The following is a 26,818-nucleotide window of genomic DNA, read 5'->3' on the forward strand; positions in this document are numbered from 1 at the left end:
GCTCAGCTATGCCCCTGGTTAATAATAAATGGGCTCTCTCAGCCAGGATCCACTGCCCTGTGCACCCCTATGGTGCTCCCAGCCCTCCCTCCTGCTCCCAGAGCTGCCCAGGCACCGCTCCGGTACCGACCCAGCCTCCCCGCAGGAGACAGACGCCCCGAGGTAAGAGACACGGCAGGACATTGCTCCATCCCGTCGGATGCACCGGGTCAGCCCCGAGGGGAGGCGAGCAGGGAGGGTTTGGAGGAGGGAGGAAAGTCAGTCTGGCTGTGCTAGGGCTGCCTGAAACTTGGACCAGCGACCTGCAAAGTTGCGTTTCAAGGCGAAAGGTCAGACGGGTCTTGCTGCAAAACTTGCCAAGCTTCAAAATTTTTTTCAGCCAGCCCAGGCTCAGTGTTGACTGAGTTTCCAGTGAACATCAACTAAGTCATACTTAGTTTGAGGTGGTGACTAGCTGGGCACTCCTGGATGTCCTGCTTCAGAGTTGAGGGAGCTGTTAAAATTCAGAGCACAACTTGAGCAGCTCAGCTGATCTTTGGCATAATCTTTTTGGCTTAATTAATTTATTCCAAAGCTGACTTTAGCCCCAGAGGGCAAAGGGCGTATACGCACACGCAGTCATACCAGAACATTTGCATGAAATGCTCAGGCTGCTGAGCTTAGCACTGCGTAGGCAGAGGTTGTAAGCATGAATTAAGAGCTTTTGCTGCTTTTGCGTCATGATATGATTCCATAAATTTAATTAAGATTCCTGTCTTTAAGAGGTTTTGGAAAATGGAAAAAAGTCTTACAGATTTGGTCAGGTGTACATTGCTTCTTATGAAAAGCCATCTGTCCTGATGGCTTGAGATGTCCAGCAGAACCAGTCACTCTTCCTCTGTTATACAGCCCAAGCAGTCCTGAATGGCTGAAGTCTTTATATTTGGGCAATAAAACCCCCTCCTCCTGGTTGTAAGATGGTTCTGTATAGCTGTCGTGTCACACACTGTGCAGAGATCAGAATCATGTTATGCTAAAAGTAACACAAAGACAGTACTGGATTCTAATTAATTTACCATCTGAATTAATGATAGGTACAAGGGAGTGAAGAAAGTAATCCTTTCCTCCTGGAGAAGGGGTGAGGAGCAGAAAGGCTGGAGGAATATCACCAAATGTCCAGGGAAAATAGGTGAAAAAGCCAGGCACTGACTGAAAATGCCCTGAGGCCTGGACCAGATCAGTCTTTCGGTTTTATGACTCTCTCCCCTTCTTTGTCTGTTTGGAAATCAATTTAATTAAAGTGAATAGGAGTTGCTAAGAGACCAGAGGAGTTCTGGAGTTTGTTGCCGGGGCTGAATTGCCATTCTGCTTCCAGGGCTTTGCACTAAGAAGGATGATGTAACTCGAGCCTACAGAAAGCCTTCCTGGCTCTAGGGAAAGCTGCTCTTTCCTCGGAGCTACAGTCTGGTTTACCGGTTTTCAGCTCCTTTCTTTGTTTTACTGAACTGCTTGTTTTCTCCTAGACACTGGCAAAACCCAGGTTCATCTCTTTATAGCATTCCCCTGCCTGCATCGACCTGGGAGATTTCTCCTTGTGATCTTTCAGATTGGCAGTGGCCAAGCCTGCAATTTATCATGAGCAAGTAGCTTTGGAAATTAGCCTACTTCTAAACTCTCTCTAGTTCATTACTCCTCATACTTTCCTCTGCCCCACCTTGATTTCAGGCCAGCATTGACAATAGATCAGGTGAACATTTCCAACTCCATTTCTGCAGCTTAACCTTTTGAGTTGACACCCTAGCTCCTGGTTGAAACACCAGGAGTCTTCAGGCAATCTCCTGGGCAAGCATCATTTACCTTCCAGGATCAAGGCAAGTGATGATATGTTTAGCTTCACACGGTTGCATCATTGCTAAATTACTTTTTTTTTTCATTTTTACCTGAATTGTCTTATCTCAGGACCATCTGCACAAGATGATTAGGAAGATAACCTACAGCCTGGGAAGACATGTGGCCACTGTGCCTTGTGGGACCAGGCAGGTGAGAAGATTTCTGCATGGTGAGTAGTGCTTTCTGAACTGGTTCCTGGGTGGAAACCATTTTCTCATTTGAATGCAGCAGGGATCATGCTGGCAGTGTTCTAGGAGCAAAGCAGAGAGCAGCAATAGTCTTTATGCGTGGTAGTCTTATAATACATTGAGTTACTATGGTATCCTTCTGGTATGGTTGCAGGGCTCAGTTTGTTTACAGTCATGTTAATTTCAAGTAATGTTAATGGAGACAATGACAACCTAGCTGCAAAAGTAATGGCAGAGGAGCATTCAGTGATGCTAAGGGAGGTTATGATTCATATTAACAGTAGAGATATTTTTCAAATATCGCGCATAAAAAACTAAGGCAAAGAAGCCTTAGTCTTCTTCAGGTTATTTGTGAATTTACCTCAAAGAACATCTGAAAACCATAAATAAAATATAACATTTTAATAATACTTTTGTAATATTTTTATAATTTATTATAAAACTAATTTTCTGTGATGGTGACAGCTTGCCTTTTATAAAACAGCTCAGTGGTTACTGCACATACTCAATACAAATAATTCACTTTTTTATGTTCATCTCCAGGTACTCATTTCAGGATTCATCCCTCTGTTCAGGAAGCCTTGATAAAGGGGAAACCAGTCGTAGCCTTGGAAAGCACCATCATTACACATGGAATGGCCTATCCCCAGAATCTGAGGTGGTGGATTTTGATATTCCTCCTTCAACAAAGTTGTAAAGTTGGTCAATTTATACTAATAATATTCTTGGTCAAGCCTAAACCCTTGTAAGAGCAAATAGAAATGTCACGTTGCTAGGCATGTAGAATATGAGTTCTAGTGTAAAACAATTATATTTGGACTTTCAAGGGCACAAATGGGATACCTATTTATCTCTTTATCCAACACCTTAAATTTCTGGCTCCCTTTAAAATGTGGCAGGAGATAATGCCATCACTTGCTCTAAGAGAGAGCTACCAGCCTTTTTGGCTGCACAGTTTGTACAGACTTTGAGAACACTCAGCAGTTTCTTTGGTTGTGTCTTTTGTAATGCAATAAGGACTGAACACAATAGTGAAATCTGTTCTTTAGCTCTACCCAGAGCAGCTACTGGGAGAGCTGCTGGTCCCTCTTGCTGCCTTCTGTGCTCAGCATAGAAACCCTCCTACCCCTACCTTTTATTTATTGATGTTCAGTAGTTTTGTGTTTCATTTAGTTACAGTGCCAGAAATCATTGCACTCTGCCCTCCATCCTTGCTTCCAGAAAGCACAGGAAAGTTTCAGTATTGATTTTCCATCTTGCTTTTTACCTGGCCATTATTTTGCCTGACAGTCTTCCTTAAACTGAAGCTCTAAACAATCAGTTTGGGGGAGGAGGTAGTTAAGAATTGCCTGGTGTAGGTACAGATAGGTCAGAAAGGAAGAAGATGCTGCTCTTTAGAAAGAGTAGTGTACAAATTATCAAGTGTCAAACCTGGAAAGCTTAGAAAGACCTAGTCTGCAGCCATAGAGGATCCCCAGCTGCAGCTCTTTGGTACTCCTGTTATTCTGTATCTGACTTCTTGTATTGTGAAAAATATATCCTGGTCATTTGAGCAGGGCTGGAGTTACCTGGTGTTGTCATGAAGGTGTAATCTCGGAGGAATAAGGTACAGGAAATAGGTACAGAAAGATCCTATTTTGAGAAGATCCCTGTTTTTAGTACTCTATTCTGCAACCAAATTTGCCTGTAAACCAAGCAGTTTTTCTCAGAAATGAAGCACAGAGTATGGACATTGCTGTCCTGAAAATGGGAGCTCTATGCTTCTGCAAATTCAAGGGCAAAATCTTCAGCAATTAGGAAGATACAGAAAAGGAACTGGACTCAGTTGAAGTCACAAGCACTGTATAAAACTGGAAACTGAGAATGATGGCCATTAAAGTTGTTCTTTCATCTGACTGTTTGCCTCACTAAATTTATGACTATTGTCTTGTTTTTCTTATTCTAGCATGGCCAAAGAGGTGGAAGAAATAGTAACAACAAACGGAGCAGTGCCAGCCACTGTAGGTATTTTAAAGGGTCGAATCCACGTGGGACTCACAGAAGAGGAAATTGAGTTCTTGGCAAGCAGTAAAAATGTAGTTAAAGTGTCTCGGAGAGATCTTCCTTTTGTCCTTAGCCAGGTATGGTCTGCAGAATTTCTATTATGGTGTTTTCTATACAGCAAAGTATAGTGCTCTTCAGCTGCAGGCCAGATGGCTTGTAAACCTCTTGAAAAGGTAATATAAAGTGGTATCTTATTGGTAAGCTCAAACATGGTCCTATCTAGTCAAAATACAACAGAGGGAATAGCAGCTATGGAATAGGGATCCTTAAAGGTTATTCTGGATTGTCTGACAAGCCATGGGCACTTTGGCTAATAATATTCTTCTTGGCATGATAAGGCATCATCACATTACATGTAAAATATGTGACAAGCAGACCATCCAGAGCTTAGGGTGACACTAGCTGCCTGAGAAGCCTTCTGGTTGCAAAGCCATGGAGAACAAAGGCCACTTCTGTCATCAGGGGAAGAACAGCTCAAGTAGCAGGGACAATGATTCCTCCGTGTTTTTACCTAATAATGTATTTGTATCAGAATTTCACTTGTGAGCCAGTGACAGCAGGCTGCTGTGACATTGCTGTGTTTCAGAACACACACATGGTATTCTCTGCATCACCCTGGGTGCTGACTAAGACTGGTTGTCCCTTGACAGGGCTTTTCTGGTGGCACTACTGTGTCTGGAACAATGATTGTGGCACACAAAGCAGGAATCCCTGTGTTTGTGACAGGTGGCATAGGAGGTGTCCATCGTGGAGGAGAGAACAGTAAGGAAACCAACACATTCCACTTTTCTCTATATTGGTACTGTTTTGTTTAATTTCATCTTTTTCCCAGTCTGTCCTACAGTAACTGTCTGCTAAGAAGAGTAAAGTTGTCATTCTTCTTGACTATAATATGGTTGTTTTCTACCTGGTGTCTGGTTTCCAGAAGCTTCAAAATATTCCTCCTGAGGACTGGCCAGTTGTTAAGAGGGTGGGAGTTTTTCTTTTGCTTACACAGGGTTATATAGGGGCTGACTGTACCTCTTCCACTTCCTAACAGCTGGATAACCTGATACTGGCTACCATGCTTAGGGGTTTAATTGATTCTCTCTCAGCTGAGGAGAATAGTGCCACTACAAAAGAGACTCAGACCCTGATCCACATTAGAAGCATGTTCTCCTCTCTCAAATCCTGGAACATGGCCCAGCCTTGGCAGTGTAGCTTGTGACCTTTAAGTGCATTCTGTTTTCTTAGCCATATATATTCCTAGCATAGCATAAGTGCACTGCCCTTTCAGATGTGCTGTAAGTTCCAGACCAGGGAGTTTCCCAAGGTCAGCAAAGCTCCTGTGACACTTTTTCTGCCAGTGATGTCAATACCAAAATCAAAATCTTAAATTATATTCTTTCTCCTTGAACTTCCTTGCTGTATAACTTTTTTTTTCTATTCTACCAAATTTTTGCATGCTATTTATCAATGTGATCAAAGACTCAAGAGACTCAGTGCAAGACTGCAGCTCTGTCCTAAGCCACGTAACTCCTTTTTTTCTCAATCTCTTCTTCCATCTCAACAGCTAAAGGCATGATCAAACTGGCAATATTTACTTGTGAATCTAAGTGGTTTCAAAAGCAGGCAGTGTCATCACGGGCAGATGTGTGTTTTTTTAAGAGGGCAGATCACATCAGCTGAGAGTACAACTCAATCACCAACAGAATGGCTGCTTGTCCCTTGACAGCTCTGGATGTGAGTGCTGACTTGACAGAGCTGGGACGAACTCCGGTTGCTGTTGTATCTGCAGGAGTCAAGTCTATCCTTGATATTGGCAGGACACTGGAATATCTGGTAGGTAACATGGGCTGCTGAGCCCAAAAGAAGATAATGTACTTTGTGTACAGAATGCCCAGTGATGTTGGGGCAGGCATTAAGCCTAGGATTTTTAGAAATTACTTCTGAGAGGACATGAAGCCATATTTACCAGCTGTGGGATCATACAAGCACTGGGCTGCTCCCTAACAAGTCTATCCATGGCCAATAGGCTGTTCTGGTAGCTATTTCAAATGAGGCAAAAGGCAGCACTAGCCAAGCCTCTTTCTCTGGTCTTAAGGCTTGCTTTTCTAGGAAAATGCTCCAGAACTGATAGATCAGACAACCTAGATCCATCAAACACTAAAATAAAACCAGAACTGCAGTGGGAATCAAGATGGTTGGTTTAGTTGAGTAACTTTTTAAGGTTTGGTATGTTTGAAATCGCCAGGACCAGCACTTCAGATGACAGCCTGAGTCAATACTTTTATATTACAAATAGCTGATCAAAAGCCATGCAGCTGCTATTAGTGCAATACTGAGTCCAAGGTAACAACCTGTGATCAGCTTCAAGCATAAGCAAAGGACATACATCTCTCCTTTGTCTCAGTAAACCAGATTCTGTCTAACCAGTTAACATGTTTGGCTCTTTGTTCTGAAAAATGTTGGTGCTAGAAAGGAATAGAATGGGATGTATAAAAATAACCAAACCCTGTGCTAAATAAAGGCAATTTCTAGCTGGGTAGAAGGAACAAACTCTCATTCTTTTGGTGGGTCCCCTTTCCCTCCACTGATTACCTGATTGTCTCACCTCCACTGCTGCAGGAGACTCAGGGAGTCTGTGTGGTTGCCTTTGGAGAGTCAAGGGAGTTCCCAGCCTTCTTCTCACGCCAGAGTGGCTTCCAGGCACCTTATCATGTCCGGAACGAAGAGGAGGCAGCTGAACTCATTGGTGTGTTTCATCAGGGAAAGACCCTCCAGAGGTCCTGGAAAACAAAGACATGAAAATCATCTTGGATGAGGCACTTTCTTCTTTAAATTTGGAGGAGAGTTTATCCTGAAAAACAAGCCATCCAACCTTTCCCATTCCTGCTTCAGTGCTTTGAAAATAAAGTAGCAGGGAAGTTCAGTCTTTACGGCAAGCTTCTTAGCTAGCTGCAGGCACCTTGGCATGCTCATGTTCACACATTTTGTTCACACTGGAGAAAGTGGAGGGAACACATATGCTAATGTGTTTACAAAACCAGCTTCTGGGCCTTCAGAAGTGGCATCAGTTTTTGTAAATAAAGCTCTTTGCCCCTTTCATTGTATAGAGACACTCAAAAGAAATAGGCAGATGTAAATTGATTGTTAGCTGGAAAAAACCCTTTCTTTGGGTCAGCTAAGAACAGGAACTCCATCTGTGTGGGTTCCTTTGCCAGCTCCCACTCTTCTCTGTCCTTTTCCTTCAGCATTTGATTTATCCAAGGAGAACTACTAATGATCTGCCTGTCCTCTCCCAGCCAGCGCCCTGGGACTAGGCCTGAGCAGCGGGGTGCTGATAGCAGTGCCTTGTCCCCAAGACCGAGCTGCCTCTGGCCAGGTCATCGAAGAGGCCACCCAGCAAGCTCTCAGTGAAGCCAGGTGAGAAGAAACCTAAGCCCCATCCTTTGCTCCCTGGTGGTCTTGGGGAAGTGAATGACTTTGGGGCCACCCCTTTGCAGGGGCTGCAGCACAGCTTAACCCCGTGGGTGATGCCCACAACATGCTTTCAACAGTTATTTTATCTAACCTGAAGCTTGTTTACAGGACTTTTTATGGTATGCAGTTATGGAGATAAATTATCTGCTAGCAGCAGCGCTTCTCCCCTAATTCTGCTTCAGCTCAGTCCTTCTCATCTGCAGGCATTTTCTTTATGTTTGCAGATCCAAAGGGGTCACAGGCAAAGAACTGACCCCTTTTATGTTACAGAAGCTCAATGAATTAACTGATGGGAAATCACTGGACTCCAGTATCCTTTTAATGAATTGGTGTGTGCGTGGAAGTACTCCAGTGTACTTTTTATCTCTTCTGATAAAGCTTGGTGGGAAATGCCATCCCTTTATTAAAAGTCTTGTAAGGGGCAAACACTTCAGTATCTACAAACAGATGAGAGCTTAGTGACCCCATCTTGCTTTTTCAGGAGCACTTTTACTATCATCCACTTTTGCACTAAAACTGGAGGCCAGCAGATTGTCCAGACCCCAAAAACATCCCTCAAATCTGATCGCCAAGCCTGCCTGCTCCAGGATGGAATCTCAGGGCTCTGTTGTCCATGGTAGGGCTACACACTGAAAAGGGCTACATACTAAAAAGTATTTGGGCTTCCCAGAACACAATGTGAATTACAATGCCTTATCCAACTCTTCATGTGGTTGCCGAGTAAGAGAAACTTAGAAGAAAACCACTCTTGGGTGAGCAGAAATCCTCTTGCACTTTCAAGAGAAAAGAAGTCCTACTGTCTGGGATGCCAATGTAGGATCTGGCAGAGCCAGGTTCATACCCAGGCTCAGCTGGCAGTCCTCTAGGAGACATGGTCAGACAAGGTTGGTAAAGGCATTTTTGGATATTGGAGCTGTGTGGAGTTATAAAGTGGGGCTTTCAAGGCCTGCAATACTCTGCTTCCAGTGACATTGCCAAAAAAAGTGCTGAGAGAGACTTGGCAAAAATCTCAGTAGTCATCTCTTTCTGGAAAAGCTGGCTAAGATCCTCTGAGGTTTTTAGACTCTTGGCTCTAGTTTAAGCACTTCACCTTCTCTTTTCTCTGTGAAGCCTTTGCTTCTGTTCCCTAACTGTCAAATGGAGATGACAGGTTTCCTCTCCGTGGACAAAGAAAGGTGAAGAAAAATAAAAATTCAGGGTGTTCATGCAGCATGGTAACCTAATAATATATGTTCTCCCAAAGGATTAGGGATCAAGTCTCATAGCATCTATTTTCTGCTTTCTCCCTCTAGACAATTCCTACATAGGCTTATGACAGGTCAATCTCTCTGGTTTTGGTTTTGTTTTTTTTTCTTTTCCTCAAAGAAATGCCAAACAGACCTTGCTCTGATCCAGAACAATGCCAGAGTGGGTAGTTGCATTGCAGTGGCCCTGAGCAAACTACAGAAAGCCAGAAGGAAGGGGAACCTCCCTCGTCAAGAAGACATAACCCCACCTCAGCCAGTGAGTCTCCTGCTGCTCTCCATATAATGCCTCTCTGCTGACAATGCCAGATAAATTTATCTCTGTTTCCAAAAGTAAGAGGTGACTTGGCCAGTGACCAATCTTTCTGCTTCACAACGGCAGACATTCTCTCTTTGGTGTTTTCTGTTCCTCTTAGATAAATATCCTCTCCTCCCCTATCCACATTTGCAAGGAATAAGCACTGACAGTGGCCTAATCCCATTAAGTCTTAGACCATCAAATCCATTAAAACTTTAATCACCTTTTCACCTTTTACTGAGCCCTTACATACCACTTCAACTGAATTGCTCTAAGTGCCAGGGAACCCGTGACTACAGAAGTAGACCTGGAAGAGGGTGGGGGAAGATATTTTGAGCTGCTGAGCCATACATGTGCTATAAATATCTCTTTTTCTTGGCCTCCTGGTTGTGATTGCCAAAATTACAAGAGGTACAGCATATTCCAAAGAAGATCCATTATAACTCCAATACTCTATTCACTTTCTTGAATTTTGTGCGTTCCACGTAATTTACAGGAAATCTATTTTAGGTAGTCTTTAGAGAGCTGAAAAATCTTCTAAAACCCATTTGCAATAGGATTTGTCAACATAAAAGAGGGCAATGACTCTAGAGGCAATAACCCAGCATTTGATGGAATGAAAAAAAACAGCTGTATGTCCCCAAAGAGTCTGGAAACTTCCTGTTAGTTGAGCTGTTCTGCTTTTTGCTGTCTTTGTAAGAGAGTGATCCACTAAGTGTCATTGAGTACAGCAATTTCTCCTGGGAGCTTGCAAGAAATTACTGCATTTTTCTGCCCACTTTTCCCCATTTTCTTTGGTGTTTGTTTGTTTGTTTGGGGTTTTTTTGGGGGTTTTGTTTTGTTTTTGTTTTTTTACACAGCAGTGCTTGAATGTTCCTGAGGTTGTTATGTCAGAAATTGTCCCAAGGGAAACAGCTTCAAGGACACTGACATATCTAGACCTGTTCAGCTTCTTACGTCACTCTGTCACCACTCAGAGACCACCAGCACCCATCTGTGTACACAACAATATCCCACTTGCCATGCTGGGGCTGGCTACAAGTAGATATAATTCAGAAAGCAATATGTAGATGAGATTTTGATTCTGTCTAATCAGGATAGGACAGGCCTGCGTCTGCCCATCCAAAATAAGCACAGGCCTTCACAGTGTAAATTAGATAGCTTTCAAGAAGGTGGGAAAAGTGACTAGGAAAAGCAAAGGAGACTGAGAAACGTTTTCCTCAAGCCCTTCCAACCGTGTTTTACTTCTCTCCTTCTTTCTTAAAGGTGGTGATTGGAGGTATCAACGTTGATTTTACAGCCAAGGCGCAGAACCCTGTCATCCTGGTATTGTATCTATGGCAGTTTTCTTAGCACCACAGCTACTTTTACAGGAGTGCCAAGCCAAAGGAGAGTTGGGAGGAAGGTGGTATCCATGTATGATATCTATGTGTCTATATGCACACACATGCACAAACCTGGGAGGTGTAGTGCTGTCTATTCGGTGTTTTGTTTAGGTGGGCAGTGGAGTAATACATACTGACTTACACTGTTCCCATGCAGAAAGTCACTGTCCCCACCACTTAAGACAGGGGAAGAGCAATATATCATCCTTACAGTCACTACATATTATTCTGGCCTCTGCAGTCTATATGAAGGTGCCCTGGGTCTTTTCTCTGATGCCATTAGCTCAAAGAACATTTTTAGCAGAAGAGCTGCCCAGGGCACTTTGGAAGCACATATGCAAAGAGGTAGAAGCAATGGATAAAGACCTTCACTGTGCTGTAACAACCTCTCATTCAAGGATGGACTCTTTAGGGAGGAAATCCCCAGATAAGAGCCAATTCTAGCTGCCTGGGACTGTCTTACCTATGGACATTGGCATGAATAGGGGCAAGAGTCCCTGTGCAGTGCCCACAGTGGTAAGAAGCCTTTGGTAAAAGTATTACTGACACAGTTACAACTAAACAAGAGAGCAAACTTCCTCAGTCATAAAGGACTTGAGCCACAAAAAAAAAAAAAAAAAAAAAAAAAAAAAAAAAAAAAAAAAAAGTTTAACAAAGATAAGACATTTGAAATGTTACCAAACCCTCTTCCTCTCAATTTTGTTTGACTCATAAACAACCGAGAAGCTAAAGTGGAGCAAACCTGGGACTTCGCCTTGCAAATGACAACCATTTCTATGGCTTATCCAGTTTTTGTTGGAACTATATGAAGTACCACAGATGGAAGTGGTGAAGCTTGCTCAAAAGTTGCTTGTGTCTCAAATTACTCTATGCTGGTTGCTGAGGCAGAAACTCCTGCCCTCAGATGGCACAATCTGTGGGAACCTCCCCATTGGATAGGGAATGTCATGCTGGGGAAGCTGTCCTTAAGGAAGATGGCTATTCAGTGATACAGAGGCCAAACAGTGTTTTGATGATCAAGGGTGACACATGCTGTGACTTAACAGATACCCCACACTCATCTATCAGGTCAAGGAGCTGGGCTCTGTGTAAGGGTGGGCAGCCACCCCTAGGTATGTCAGACATGAGTGCAGATCCCTGGAGCACTCATGGCACAGTGAGGTACCAAGGGCAGCTGTGGGCCCCTCTGGGAATGGTTGATGAGGGAAAAGAAAAAAGGAGATTTTTTTAAAACCGCATGAAAAAGGGAGGCATTAGCTGCCCATCTGTACAGCAATGAGCCACAGAGGTGATGGCCCATGGTGGCTGCTACCCAAGTGCCAAGCTGCAGGAGGATTTAGGAACTGACAGCCAAAATGTTCCTGCTGACAGCTGCTGCACAGAGAAAAAGGGACCCTCAACAGTGTTGCTTTGGTTGGGCTTCTGAAGAGAGATTTTTAATTTTTTTTTTTAAGGGCTCAGCTCCCAGCAGATTGCACCCTTATGTATTCTGGATTTGTTGCAGAGCACAGGGGTATCACTGATACCTCATAAGAAAGAAGCTGTGTTCCTTCCTGGCTGTAATTCCTGCATGGCTTTCAAGGCTATTCAGAAGCAAAGTGCTTCCTGTCTGACCTGCCGGGAAGAAAACACAGTCTTGCTCAGAGAAAGGTGCTGGAAACACCATTATTGTCATAACTCTCTCAGGAGACCCAGAAGTTGAGGATTATGTGAGGATTTCAACCCTCATAGGATGTGGAAGAAGGTCTTGGAGATTCTCTCAGTTCCCTGAAATACTGCCAGAAAAGATCAGCCCAGACTTTTTTCAGATCACCTCAGCAAGCCCATTTTTTTCTGAGTTCTTTCAGTGCAGCCAGCCCTCACTGACCCCATGGTAGAAGAAGAGATACCCAAGTAGCACTCAGAGCTCCATTTAATTTCTTTCATTCAGAGCCATTCATTTCTTTTCCTTCAAATGCAGGCTGCTAGATTCCCTCCCACTGCAACCACCTGCTACTTTTAAGAGAGATTTCGCATCTCCATTTCTTTTAGGCCCTGTGGGGTTGTACAACAGCAAGGTCACCCTGAGAGGGTCACCCTGGCTGGGTCCCTGAGAGGGAGAGGCTGGTACACCTGCTCTTAGGGCAAGGCTTGGCTTACAGAACCTGAAACTGCTTTTGGGATGGTTAGAGGACTAAAAGAGAAGATCAGCAGCCAGACAAGGAAAGGAGCTCAATGGGTATTTTCAACATCCATGTGGGCAACAGTTTTAAAAGCAGATAGTGGAACTGCATACAATAAAGTTTGTGCTCAGTACTGATGTCAGTTAGCACACTCTTTTAGTATTTTAATATTGAAATAGGGGCTGGTGTTCAAAACCATGTTGTTTGTCCTGCCTAAAGAAGCATCCTTCCTTTTTACTTTAGGGTAGGGGTTTTTTTCTCCTTGGATACCACTTGCATGGATAGTGAGCTTCAGAGTTAAAATAGCCAAGCTCAGTATTTTTGGAAATTTACAATTCTCAACAGGAAGCAGTTGCAGATAGAAATATCCTCATTGCTGGCAGTACCAGTGGCAATTCCCAAGGAACATGAGCAAGTGTAACAAAGAGGCATTTGGGTTAAGGATGGGTGACAAATAGTTGAAAGATGGCAGAGGCCATAGCTTGCTTGTATACAGGCAGTTCTGTTCAGGTGATTCGAGGTGTTCAGGGCTTGGAGAACTGCCTGACAGAAAAGCAAAGGTATCTAGAATTAGCACCAAGTCCTACTGTCTACAGAACTGGCACAAACAAAACCAGCCTAGGGGTTAAGAGTGGGTAATAAAAGGGTATATTTAGATGGGAGAGCAGCCTCTTGCAGTCATGGGGCTGGATGCAGAAAGAAGCACTGGATGCAAAGGACAGATGTATAGAGGGAAGAAGAAGGGTTCTTAGAGAACTTCAGTATGAATTTTGGGAATGTCCAAGAGCAGTGACAGGTTGGAGGCAGAATATTTCTTTCTGTGATATGGCAATACATTTCCTTGTTTAATTCTTTACAAGCAGGGATATTCCAGTGCACCTGGGCTGATGTGGAACAGAGAAAGTCTGGGCCAGGAGCTGCTGTGCATGGGCATGCCACATGCTTTAGTACTTGCCACTCAAACACTTGACATACTCCTGAAAACTATGAATTATCCAGAACTGTGAAGTTCATTATGACCATTTTTAGAAATGGAAAATATGGTTTGGGATTTTACAAAACAAGAGCTTTAAAACCATCTGATAGTCAGATGAAGTCCAAATTGGTTTGAGCACTTAGTGATGTAATTCTTCTGGCAGATGAACTAGAAGGAAGGAGATGGGTGAGGGACTGCCTGTGTTCTGACTGTCTGGCTGGTTGTGACAGACTGACAGATGGACAGAGGAATAGAAGGCAGAGGCAAGATAAAAGAGTAGTTGATAACCACACAGGTGGAGAAGAAGGATATTTTTGACGAGGGAGATATGTTGGAAAATAAGAGTAAGTGAAAAAGTATTCAGACAATGAAACAGATCCTTCTGTGAGTAAAGTACAGTGGCAGTACAGGCAAAGGTAACATCTCATTTCAAATAGGAAAATAAATGAATAAAATCTCAAACCCCATGCTGATTAAGGGGGGAGCTGCCCTGGAAGGCATCTGCAGAGCCCATCAGGTCTGGGTCAGCAGCTCTGGAGTCCCAGCACTGGTGTGAGTAGGTAAATTCAGAGTGCTGCTGGTATCAATTAAAACACTTACTAGCTTTGTTCTAAGAGGTCTTGGCAAATAAAACAAAATAGAAATGCATGGGGAGATCAAGTTGACCTCACCTTCTAGGAAGTGGGACTTTCTCATCAGGGTTGAAGTCTGTAGATGTCTGTAGAAGTTTTCATTGCTCAGACTGTCAGCTAAATGCCTTCTGCTTCCTCTAGTTGCAGACCTATGGTTCAGCAACATCGACTTCACATGTTAATAGAGATGTAGCATCTCTACCAAACAGCCCTCCCAGCTTTGCCATTTAACCATTCATTCTTCCAGGGTGGTGGGCAAACAAATGCTGGAAGAGTGAGACGGAGCTTTGGAGGCGTTGGAAGAAACCTGGCAGGTGCCTGGGGCATGGGTTTGGCTATGGGTTCATGCCAGATGGGATCTCTGTTTTATATTCCTTCAACAGCAGGAGCTCTTCAATTCTGTTAAGATCTGGGGCCTATTAAGCAGTACACCAGTGAGGAAACTGCCTGGTAAAGGCAGGGGCTATTGCAAGAAATAGGAGGGGAAGGAGTCTGGGTCAGGAAAAGAAAGGTCTGCAAATAGCACATTAACAAGTATGTAGCACAGTGACCTCAAATCAAAGTTAAAGCAGCATCAGTGATCTCCAATGACTGCTGAACAGCCTCAGTATTGAATTAATGCAAGGCTATGGTCACACTAGAAGTATGTCATGAGCAAAAATTTGAGTAATAAATAGTAGGATTGTTCAAATATGATCCCCCATGCACCACAGAGAGCTGAGGTGCAGGAATTATTGCAGAAGAGAAAGGGCTTAAGACCTTGGCAACAGAAGAGTCACGCTGGTGCTCCACCACAAGCAGCAGCAGACCAGCATCCAGGTATTGAAATTAGCAGGAGCAAATTACTGAATTATTTTAGGATTATTCTGGCTTTTTGACCTTTCATGAATCTAACACAAATTTACAATCACTTCAGATCCAGAGATGGAGAAGCTTGAGGTAAAAAAAAAAACAAACAAAAAAACCCAGGTCACTCATGCCACCCACTGAGGTATAATCTGTGTTAACCTGAAGGAAGGGGAAGGAGAGTTTTCCATTAATTCATTCAGATTCAGTGATTCTAGTGAGGTAGCACAGTGGGAACAGCAGTGTGGGAAGAAAAGCAGCAGAAAAGGCTGCACAGAAGCAGTGTGGAAAAGCCTATGTGCCTGTGATGGTTAAAGGGATTGTGCCATGCATTTTCCTTGTATTTTCCTTCACTCATAGATGTTAAAAAAAAAACATCCAGAGGCTTGAGAATGTCGGTGCAGCAGGGAGATGTAGATCCCCCACTCAACCCCAACCACTCATTTGCAGCAGCTGTGTCTAAGTTTCATCCTGTAAGTTTTCCTAGGCAAGGTTTGATGGGCACTAAGTTTTCCAGGAGAGGGCTTTCCTACAGAGGCCACCACTGTGTTCACAGTACCCTGATGGATTGATTAACACCTTTTATTTCCATTTGCTTTTAGACTGCTTCAGCCGTCTTGGACAGACTCCTCTCTTTTTATCAGCCATAGGGAAGGATGAACATTCAGAGTCCATCCTGCACTACTGTCACCACATGGTATGTTATGCAGTAATGGCACATCAGAAGCATGGAAGCAGTGATATTATAGGAATAATTCAATGCTCCTTTAGTTAGAATGAGAAGTCAAAGAACCCTCCCCCAAAAACACAGAAAAAAAGAATACATGTGTGTACCATTTGGAACCTGAACCATGAGGTTTGAATCCAGCTCCAGGCAGTGGTGCTTAAAGGAGAAAGAGAGGTAAATCAGAAGGAGCCACAAAAATTCCAGGAAGGCCTAGGCACAACCAGAAATATGCAAACCCTGACCCTGAGAGACAAAGCAATGCCAGAATCAGCTTGGTTTGGGTAAAGCATAAAAGATCTAGGAGCCCAGGCTGGACACTTCCCAAGTTCAGAGGAGCAGGGTCTTCCACACAGCTGTGTACACCCCTCCCAACTATGCACCAGAGGAATACCTGATGGCTGCAGCAGCTTGTCCCCTGAGGTCACCAGGAACATCACCACCCCCAGCCAGGGAGCAGATCAGGCCAATCTCAACCCAACCCATTAGGTACCTCCATGATGAAGAGGCAGAGCTGAAGCCGAGCCAGGGCTGTGGGTGGGAACCCCAGGTGAGGCTGGTCAGGGTCATTAAAGCCTATTAGTGACCTCAGGGCCCCAGGATCCAAAGAGAGCACATGGGGCTACTTGAGCAACTCAGTAAATGAAGCAATAAGAACTCTTGCTTTGTTTATAAAAAGTTCATAGCAGCAGGTCTATAATCCCTCCTCTACCCAGCACAGCACAGTTGGTGCCATCAAAGTGAGCAGACTGCTAAGGGAAGATGGATGAGCTGGCCAGCTGCCAAGCAATCCTTACCCAACCAGTGTTGGAGAGGACCCTTTCCTTAAAACATCCAACTTCCCTGTGAACTACTGGGTGGGGGGAGAAATACATTTCTCTGTCCACATACATATTTCAAGAAATGCCATGAGTTCTCTAAGCAGATCACTGACAAGGCCCACGGGGGGAACACACCTCATAGCTCTGTGACACTGCTGTGGAAGTGGCTCCAAGGCTGCCTTCAAAATCAGACTGTGCAGTCAGTGAGGTGGCTGACATAGCCACCAGCTGGAGTTTGCCACCAATGGCCAGCATTGGCCAGCATATTGGCAGGCCACTGAAGTGTCACACAAGCTACGGATGAATGGATCTGCAAATGTCTCTTCCATTACACAACCTCTGAAACTGCACAGCAGCCCCTGTCACACTCATTTACTAAACAATTTCCTTAACCCGCCACCTGCTCCACTGCAAACACCAAAAACCAGCCATCCACCAGGATCATCTAGGCCAAGTTACCTTTGAAATGCTGCTTATCTCAAGGTAGAAAGGAGGCTGAAGGGAGAACAGCAAGCTGGGCCACCAGTCAGATGGAAACAGAAAGAATGAGCTGAGAAGGGCAGGGAAGAGAAAAATGCTCCCTGTGTAACTGTTCTCTCTGTTTTAGGACATGAGTGCCATCCTTCAGCTGGAGGGGAAGAGCACAGCCACTTACTGTGCTGTGATCACTAGTGCTGGGGACCTCAGCATTGGCTTGGGAGATATGGACATCCACCAGCAGATAACAGAGTCATATGTAAGCATGGTGCTTGCTTTGTAAGCTTTTTCTTATGAGAAGGAACAGGGGTGTGGGACAGAAGGCAACTGGTAAAGCTATACCAGGGTGGAGTGGGTGTGCAGGAGGAACATGGAAAGTCCTGAAGATAAGCCCCTCACATTGGCCACTGAGATAGGAGCATAGCAGAGCCATCTGTTGCTGCTGACCCAAATGGAGCTTCTACTTTCCTGCTTCACATGGTTCCGCCACTATCATCCCATGACATGTAGTCCAGAACCTCTTAATTCACTGGTCCCAGCTAATCTATAATTTTTGGCACTTCAAAGCCAGCTAGAAATCTTGTCTACCTGCAGAAATAGTGTTTCCTCCATTAGGGCAAAATGAAAAAAATGGCCAGAACACTGGTTAAAGCAAATTTTCCTGTTCCACCCCTGCCTCACCATCCCTGTTGTTCCTACATGCTGGGTTGTATCAACAGACACTGCTGCTCAGGACATCCAGATCTTCAAAACATCATGGCTAATGGAAGCAGTGATTAAGGACTGATTCTGTGAAAGCCCCATCACTGCACCCGTTCTTCCCACCTCATTCTTTTGTTGACAGAACAAAAGCTTATGTTTCATGACTGACAGGGACATGGAAGCTAAGTGCACTTTACTTACCAGTATGCTCCCCAGGAGGTAGAAACTTCCTGAGGAAAAATATGGTCATTGCTCCCACTTTCATCCCCACCCTGCCTCTCCCAGGCCTTGGTACAAAAAACCATTACATGACAGATTAATTCTGCAGAGCTCTAGGAGACAGTTGTGGCTAGTGGAAACTCTGAGCCAATCTGCTGCTCCAAAGTGCATTCTGGCAGCCCTTCTTTCCACCAGGATTAGCAGAGATATAGGAGGGATGCTGCATGGTTGTCTGTAGTACTGCCCTGATGCTCAGGCAGAGATTGAGCAGCATCATAGAGCCAAAGGAGGGAATGGCAGCTCCCTTCTCTACTGATCCACTGTCTCCCATCCCTACATGATTCAGGCAAACCCACGAGCAAAACATAGCACAAGGGAATCCTACAGTGACATTAAACAGCTGCATTCCCTTTTGCTTTGTGTTTCTGACTGACTTATGGGACTGAAGTAGTCTAGTGAGGACCAGCAACTACCTTTCTCTGCTAGAGGGGCCTTGCCATGAGTCCCATGATTGATGGGAAGGAGAAGAAGGGGAGCAGACAAATGGGAAGATCCATTTTCCTTACAGAATCACCTTATGGCTGCACCTAAGGGCTGCAATATGAGCAAAGATCCTTCATCCCAAGTCTGAACAGCAATAATTCTGTACCTCTGCAATGACTCAAGCTCTCTCTCCTTTGTCTCCTGGATTCTCACTAGGTGTCCCAGTTCAAGGAGAACCTGTGCCAGGCTCCACTAGTTTGCATTGATGGAAATGTGCCTCTTTCCACTATTCAGTATGTCTGCCAACTAGCTAGAGAGCATCAGCTAGCAGGTAAAGAGAATTCATCCAGCCCTGGCCCTGTTGCTCTTCAAAGTGTGTGTGCCAACCCACTCTGCACACATTGAGCTCTCTCCACAGCTGCTTGCTGGAGTTTCCCAATTACTGTCTGCCATGCTGTGTTATTCAGTGCTCCTTTCTATACACTACTGCTCTGTTTCAAATGGATGAAACATTTCTGCTTTCTCTGAGTTTTTCTCATTCTGCACCTAAATCACATTACCCATAATGTAGGTGCTATAGCCCTTGGGCACTGCTAGAAAGCCAGGGAAAGCTGCTCTCATTGCTTTTAATTTCATGGCAAGCACAAATGTGTGTGCTACTGCCAGTTTGAGCAGCAATACAGTTTGCTTCTCAGAATAAGTGCTAAAGCCACATGTGAGAGGATTTCTCTCCCACTCCTCATAAAATATGTAACCCTCTCCCTTGGTATGCTAGGGACTCTTCACAAATCTTTAGAGTAATGCCTTAATTTTTAAAAACAAATCCTGAAGAAGGAAGTAATGTTCTTAAAATCTGTCAGAGGCTCTGGAACCAGCTAAAAGAAATAACAAACCTGACATCTGATTATATCTTACCAGAGCCAGGAGTAATGGCATCATTGCTGAACACCAGAAAAGAAACCTTGGGAGACCTTGTGTGCAGCACAGGGGAAACAGTATTTCAGTATCTAAGAGATTACACATCTAACACCATCTCTGCTGATCACACTGAGCCTTCTACACTGCACCCTGTTCTGAGTTAGAGGTGTGCCACAAATTAATTAATTAACCAACTGCAATGTTGTTTTGAAGTGTGCTATGAGCCAACAGATGAGAACAAGGCCTCTAAGCCATTCCTCTCAGACAGCTGGAAAGCACTCACATACATTTCCCCCAACGTGCAAGAGCTCAGAGCAATAAATCGGACCCTTGGGAACCCTCTGCCAGCAGGTATTGAATACTCAGAAGGGTTGCTCACACTTTTAGATAACCTACATCTTGGAGAACAGCAGTTTCTATTCAGCCCCTATGTCAAGCAAGTTGGGTTAAAATACAGTGGGAATTAATAAGCACTTTTGGCATCTTCTGCCTTACTGCCATCTCTGAGTAGGTTGTAGGGCCCAGGCTGGATTGATGAGCTGTCAGAGAACACAGTAGGCCTGGATGGCTCCTGTCCAAAACCAGAGATCCCCTTTGGCTCACTTCATCAGCTAAACAGCAGCAAACTCTGGTTTGTAAATGTGCCTCTGAATCACGATGCTCTGAGGGCATCTGTCCCAACAGTACCACCCTTTGCAGAAATTAAAAAGCCCACAGAATGCAGGTGGAAATCCAAGAGCATTAAGACAAGGATGTCATGCTTCAGGAGAGGTTTTTGATCTCTACAGACACGTGCTTAGTCCCATGAGGGGTGGTTTTCTCTGCATAGGATAGAAGTATGGTATGGAAGTCTAATGTCCATGTTTCTCATGATTTAAAGGAAAAAAAGGAATCAACCACATTTCAAAAGTGCTCATAGATAGTAGCAGTCATAGATAGGAGCAGTGATGCTCATAAATAGGCTGCCAGCCTATGAAAAGGCCAGTCAAGGACCTTCAGAGTTACATCACAGTTTTCTTCCTCACTGTCTGAAGAGCTGCCGTCCAGGTTGGAGGATGTTGTCCAGACTGTCATGGCCCTGGCCCGACCTTTGCTGTCCCACCTGCACTGTGTGGTGGTGACCCTTGGCACTCATGGTGTCCTCCTTTGTGGCAAGAGCCTGGGAGGGAGCATCTCTCTTCGTCCAGGAGCCCATGAACAGGTAAGGGCATTGAAGAAAACCTCTGAGCTCTAAGCTGCTTCTCTCTGGGACCATATAGCACTGTTCCTATTTCTGGTGGCATAGCAGCAGTCCTGGGGAACATGACATCACTGCTGGCAAATGTCTGTGTTTGGGGGTGGAACACACAGCTCTGGAGGAAATCAAGTTGTCTGTCCATATACTGCTGTCTCCTCACAGCAGTGTTTATAGTCAGCTAGTTTTAAATGCACTTGCCATGAATATTCATGAGTGCAAGCTTCATTTTCAGGAAGCTTCATTTCAATAGTTGATCTCTTTCTTTCTTTCAAAGTGTGAAAATAAGATTATTGCTGCTTTTTTTTTTTTTTTTTTTTTTTTTTTTGGCATCCCTGCAGGTCTGGATGGCATCAGCAGCCACACCAGGCTTTATTGGCTCCAGCAATTCCCACTGCCTTCTCTTCTCTCCCCCCACAGACCTCAGCTGCCAGCCTCTGTGCTACCCACTACCCTGCCATCCACATCAGCAAAGAGGAGATAATCAATGTCTCTGGAGCTGGTGACAGGTATATTGCTCATGGCTTTTGTTTCTCCAGCTAAATGTGGAAGGGCCATAATCAGATTTCTTTGAAATTTTACTGCAAAGGCAAACAACATCCTGCTGCTTGAGAAACAGACTGTAAGGCTCCTGCAACAGGACTGGCTACTGCAATTCCTTGCAAAGCTTGCTAAAAATGTCCCCCTAAGCATCTTGGAAGCCAGTCTTGCCACTATTAGTTTCTGCTTTTCTTTAAGGTCCAAGTCTTTCATGGCAATCTAGCAGTTCTGAATTACTGAGGGCTGAGATCTTAGAAGCAAAGTGAACCCCCTTGCATCAAAGTTGTCTTACTGACTGCTTGACTTCCATACTTCTCCAGTCAAAGGAGGGCTGTGACTCAGTAGCTAAAATTGCCCTATAAAAGCATTTCATCAGGTTCCACATGTGCCTCTGGCAATAGCTCATGCTTCAGAAGGGTCTGCTCTATAATTCTTGTAGCTGTTCTCACAATGCTGTACATAGGAGTGAGAAATGATAGGTATTATTCCTAGCCTCACTGAGCAGTTCTCAGTCTGCCAGAGTAATATTTTATTATGCTCCTAGTTAACTTGTCAGACTATATGTAATAGTCAGGTTGTGGGCTTTTTGCTTCTTGCTTTGTAAAATAATTGTTTCTATCCTTCCGTTGCCTTGGACTAGACCAAAAGGCTGGGTGTGACAGGTATTTCCTTCTATTTTCCTACTATTATGTACCAATAACTCAACATAGCAACACTTCTTTTTTTCTTTTACTAGTAGGCAGAATGAAAAGCCCTTTTTTAAAAACTTACAGCATCCTCAGTATGTGAGTTGGGATCAATCAAGGACTTCTTTCCAAGTTGTTTAACCTACTTAACACGAGAACACACACCTTGTGTCCCAAATCACCTCTGAGATGAGTGCAACAGCAAGCTGGGCTTCTCCAAAGAAAACCAAAGTATTGTTTGGGCCAGTAAGTGTAACAGTAGAGGAACAGGGGCTGGGAGGAACCTTGAGGGGTCAGCCTGTCCAAAGAAAAGCTCCTCTTTGCTCACTATTTCTAGCAGATGTGCCTAACCTCTGCCAGCCCCTGCAGGAACACATCTTCTGGACAATTTTTGCTAGAGGCCAATGTAAGCTACACATCTTCTTCAGGGTTTCCTTGCCCTTTTTAAAAGCTTAAGGGAACAGCAAAGGTGAGATAATGTGCACCACTGCCAAACACCTCCACTGTGTTACAGAGGGGTACTTGAAGTTTGCTTTTCCTTCTAAAACTAGCTGAAAGCTGAAAGCCCAATACTGTTCCCATTCCTGAGGTAATATTGTTCTGGAAATCCCATTCCCCACAATCCCCAGGCCCATGTGGGAGGTTTTGTAGTCCTCTTGTTCACCCAGGGCTTTCCTTGCTGGTGACCATGGCTGCTCCATTGAGCTGCAGGAAGCCCTGTTCTACAGAGTAAGAGTGCCAAAGCAGACTGAAAATGCTGAGACACTGCACATTACATGACATTGCCATCTCCACAGCCCATAAACTGGTAAAGCTGCCTGAGCCCAGGCTGCTGGCCCTTTCAAGGGTCTGTGCAGCAGGGTATGAACCCAGGGCTATAACACAGGTAAGGCTCAGCCCCCCTGAATCCTTGCATTGATCCAGGGCACCTCACTTGCTTCAGCTTTCCTGTAACTCCAGAGATGCTGCCCAGGAGCTGTGTGTGTGTGCAGGGAGCAGCACCTGTTTGCTCCTTGCACCTGGCTGCCATGACAACATAACACCATGATCCTGCACATGGCATTGCTAGGGGATGCTCCCCCAAATATTTACCCTGAACTTCTGGAGGTGCTTAGAGACTGAATGGTTTATAGAAATCATAATCTTCTGTGCCTTTGTTAAGTGTAAAAAGATGTTGAGGTGATTAGTCAGAGCACAAAAAAACCCCAATCCTGATCTTTTCCCTTTCACCGTAGATTTCCTCATTAATCCTCCTGCAATCACATTTTCCTGTCCTTGCATCTTGCTCTTAAATGTCATTGTCTTTTCCCCTCTCTTTCACTTCTGCTTTGTTCCTTCCTAGCTTCCAAGCATCATTACTTTATTTAGCTATGAATAAGCAGTAGTTGTTCCCAGTCAATCACAGTCACATCCCTCTACATATTCATGCCTCAACAGAGCTTTCCCCTGCAAGCCAGGGAGGTGACCAAGTCATTCCCTTCCCCTGATGGCCTCCTGAGTGCCTTGTAAAGACCCAGGGGTGACTGCTGCTGTTCCAAGCACTCACATTGCTTTTACTGGGAAATCTCGAATGAAAAAACATAGCAAAAAGTTTACTGAAATCTGAATCTTCAATCTCATTTCAGCTTCAGATTTTTTCCAGCTGTGTCTGTTGCCCCTCTCACATATATATGGAAACTTTACCTCTGTTTCCCCCCCACCCCTATGGAGGCAGGAAGGAATGTAACAAGGCCCCAGCAAGAAGCAGTGACAGAGCAATTAGAGATCGAGGCAAAAATAGATTCTGCCCTTCTTAGACTCCTTTCTTTTCCTCTGCCTCACCTGGAATACTGGGGAGAATAGAAAAATGTGGTGGAATGAGAAAGTACCTCAAATTCTCAGATGAGAAGCAAACAAAATGTAAACAGCCCTATTTGGGGTTTTTTTGAAAGAAATATAAGGAAGAAAAACCTTTTTGTTATACCCTCACCCCTCCTGTGTGGTATTCTGTTTCTGTAAGTGTTGGTTTGGGTCCACATACATGCTCTTGCAAACAAATGGCCGTGTTCCTGAAGTCAAAGCTATTCCCCCAGTGTTAAAAACTACCTTTCCTTCTCTCCACAGCTTAATGGCAGGAATCCTTGCAGGAATGCTGGCTAAACATGATACAGACACCTGTGTCCGGATGGGTCTGCTGGCTGCAAACTTGTCTCTCCGTTCCTATGAGGCCATTTCCCCAGAAATCAGCATTTCCAGTGTCAGCCAGGAGCAAGTCAAGAGCAGGAGCTGGCCAGAGGTGAAGGTATGGAAGATGAAGTAGGGCACCCTGGCTTTCTCATCCATCACCTTGCACTCCCAGCATTGCCATGTCCAGGAACTGGGATGTGCTTTGAATTTCAAGCTCAAAAGCTGTCTGCTGACCAGAGAACTTAGACTTTTGGTACATACCACCTCTGGGGAGGTGAAATGTCAGTGGAATGCATTTGGTGACAACTTGTATCACACTGTTCATGTTTATGTTAGCCTGCTGTTCTTTCCTCCCCTTTTATTTTCTTTTATTTTCTTCCTTCTTATTTTTATTTTATTTTTGTTGGGTTACAGCAGCCACAGCTTAGTTCTTCTTTCTAATGCCTGTTGATCATTTATATCACCTCCCCATCGAAGGAGAGCATTAATCTGTTTTGGTCTTGAGTAAACCCTCAGATAAGGAGGCCCCAACCCAGGCAACAACTTTGTAAAGAAAAGCTGTTTTCTGATCCTTCACACCTCTGAACCTCCAGTACTTCTAGGTTGTAGGAATTTTCCCTTCCTCCATCTTGTGTCCCTGTTGTCTGTAGCTCCTGTGCCATCAAATCCTAGATCTCCAGGACCATCTTTCTTCAGGTGGGCCCAGCAGCAACATCCTCTTTTGCTGCTTACTCCTGGATGGTATCCCAGAGAACACACAGCCTCTGGCAAGGTGCAGCATGTGACAGTGGCAGGTACCTGACACTCCACAACAACTTCATTGATCTTCCCAAGCCAGTCAGCAAGCACCATCCTTTCTGACTCTGAAGCCCAATGCCCTGAAGCAAGCAGTCAAAACCATTCAAAGAGGGGTAACCAAGGGCCAGTTGGTGACCTTTAAAAGATGTCTGTCCCTTGTTCCACATGCCCTCCTCTGGACCTGGGGCTTCCTTCCTCCTCAGCCCAGTCAGGAGCGAAAGAGAGCAAGCTCTTCTCACCACACCTCTGTCACTTGGCAAACCACTGGGTACTTGACAGGGAAAACTTCCCACACATGGGGAGGAGCAGTGGTGGGCATGGAATCCTAACAGAGCACTGCATGCTGGCACCAAAACTGCTGCTCAGTCACACCTTCCCTTCCCCATGGAACAAGAAGTCTCCTGGTACCATGACAGGATAAAGATACTGTTTCCAGGGAGGAGGGGAAGCACAGTCCTTGTTTACAGGTGGACATACAAGCTGTGTAATTCAAATTACTCTGCCAAATTTGCAGTGAGTACATAGCAAAGATGGGAACAGTGCTTCCTTAACCCTGTCCAGGCTACAGCTGCATTATTCTCCTTCTGCCTTTAACTGCTCCAGAATCTTACTACCGAGAATATCTACACTGAGATCAATTTCACACAAATAAAGTCTTGTCCACAGCCTTTTGAAAATTAGCTAATGTAGGCAGCTTGGCTGTGGAAGCCAGCTTTTCACTCTTGTGTTGTGTAATTTATCTTCTGGAGATACCTCTTCCAGATAGCTTGCAACCCCTGAGTGACTGAACTCGAGGGTGGGAAGATACAGGCTCTGCCTGTGGTTCTTTTTGGTCACGCAGGGCTCTTGGTGTCTGACTCCCTTGGCAGGGAAAAACAAGGGATGGCAGTGGATGAGTGGCCAGAGACCTCTGTGTGGGTCTCACAGGGATGCTTGCTGGCTCAAAGCTGCTGAACCTGTTAAGGTTCACCCTGTTAAGGAGGTCAGGGACCTCATCCCTACTCCACACCCAGCATGCACTTAAAAATGCCAAAATTATGTCTGGGGAAGCACAGGACAGAGAGGCTCCAGCATGGGCTTCAAGTACAGTATGAAACAGCCTCTCTCTTACAGCTTTACAGCAGCTGCTGTGTCCAAGTTTGTCATCACAGCAGCCATGCCTGACAGTGCCTGTTCCCTAGGGCACCCCTGCTGCCCACACAGCAAATGATAGCAGCAGATGTGTGGGATTCAGCTCTCTGCATGGTGTCCTGCCTTCCTTTTGCTCACATTCAGGGTGTGGGTTGGCAGCTCACTACCACCCTCCAGAGTCCTTCCTTCTACCAGGAGGATGTAGAGCAGCAGGCAGGACACAGACACTTTTCACACTGGAAATCTGGCCTTGAGGCTGGCAGAGGTGATGGAGGCTTGAGGTGCTGTGCCTGCTGCCTGTCCTACCCAAATGCTTTGACCAAACCAGCATTGTCAGTCTGTACTCTGTGGGGACACAACAATTCTGAATGAAAAGCTTCTCTCCCCCAGCCCCGTGCATGTGCAAATGTTGCCCTTTGGTGGCTGAGGTGGCTCAGTAGAAAAGACTCAAAGTGTGACCTTCCCTGCTAGTAAGTGGGGCTGAGGGTAAAGGGATGGTCCTAGTGCTAGGGACTGTGACTGCAGCATCTTGGCCAAGAGGCTGATGATGGGGAGGTTGTGACATGGCGGAGGGTGCTATCCCTTCTCCAACCATGAGAGATGCTAAACATGGACACACCTCCCATGGAATTAAAGTGAAAAAGTCACCTCCTCCTTTGCAGCATGCAGTGTGCATAGGATGTCACTGCAGGCATAAACACTTTGGTGAATACTGAAGCTCATTAAAACTAATTTCCAGTTGAGTTGGGTTTTGGTGCTGGCTGATTTTATAGCCTGTTGCCTGTAAGCCTGGAGTACAGCCTCAGCCTCCTTC

General features: G+C 44.9%; 1 protein-coding gene across 1 annotated transcript; it reads left to right on the top strand.

Annotated features, from left to right (window-relative positions):
* LOC103529506 (pseudouridine-metabolizing bifunctional protein C1861.05) lies at nt 1–25,521 on the top strand. Its single transcript, XM_030469510.1, has 20 exons — nt 1–162; nt 1,939–2,038; nt 2,601–2,715; nt 4,003–4,177; nt 4,751–4,862; nt 5,815–5,921; nt 6,708–6,834; nt 7,385–7,505; nt 7,787–7,872; nt 8,941–9,065; nt 10,371–10,430; nt 14,507–14,573; nt 15,708–15,802; nt 17,258–17,386; nt 18,748–18,862; nt 19,663–19,800; nt 20,484–20,650; nt 21,104–21,192; nt 24,013–24,190; nt 24,726–25,521. Exons 1-20 carry the CDS (start codon nt 70–72, stop codon nt 24,858–24,860), a joined length of 2,334 nt encoding a protein of 777 aa, XP_030325370.1. The 5' UTR covers nt 1–69; the 3' UTR covers nt 24,861–25,521.
* Nucleotides 25,522–26,818: the final 1,297 nt, after the last annotated feature.

The sequence above is a fragment of the Calypte anna genome, chromosome 1 (assembly GCF_003957555.1).
Source record: "Calypte anna isolate BGI_N300 chromosome 1, bCalAnn1_v1.p, whole genome shotgun sequence".
NCBI classification, from domain to species: Eukaryota; Metazoa; Chordata; class Aves; order Apodiformes; family Trochilidae; genus Calypte; species Calypte anna.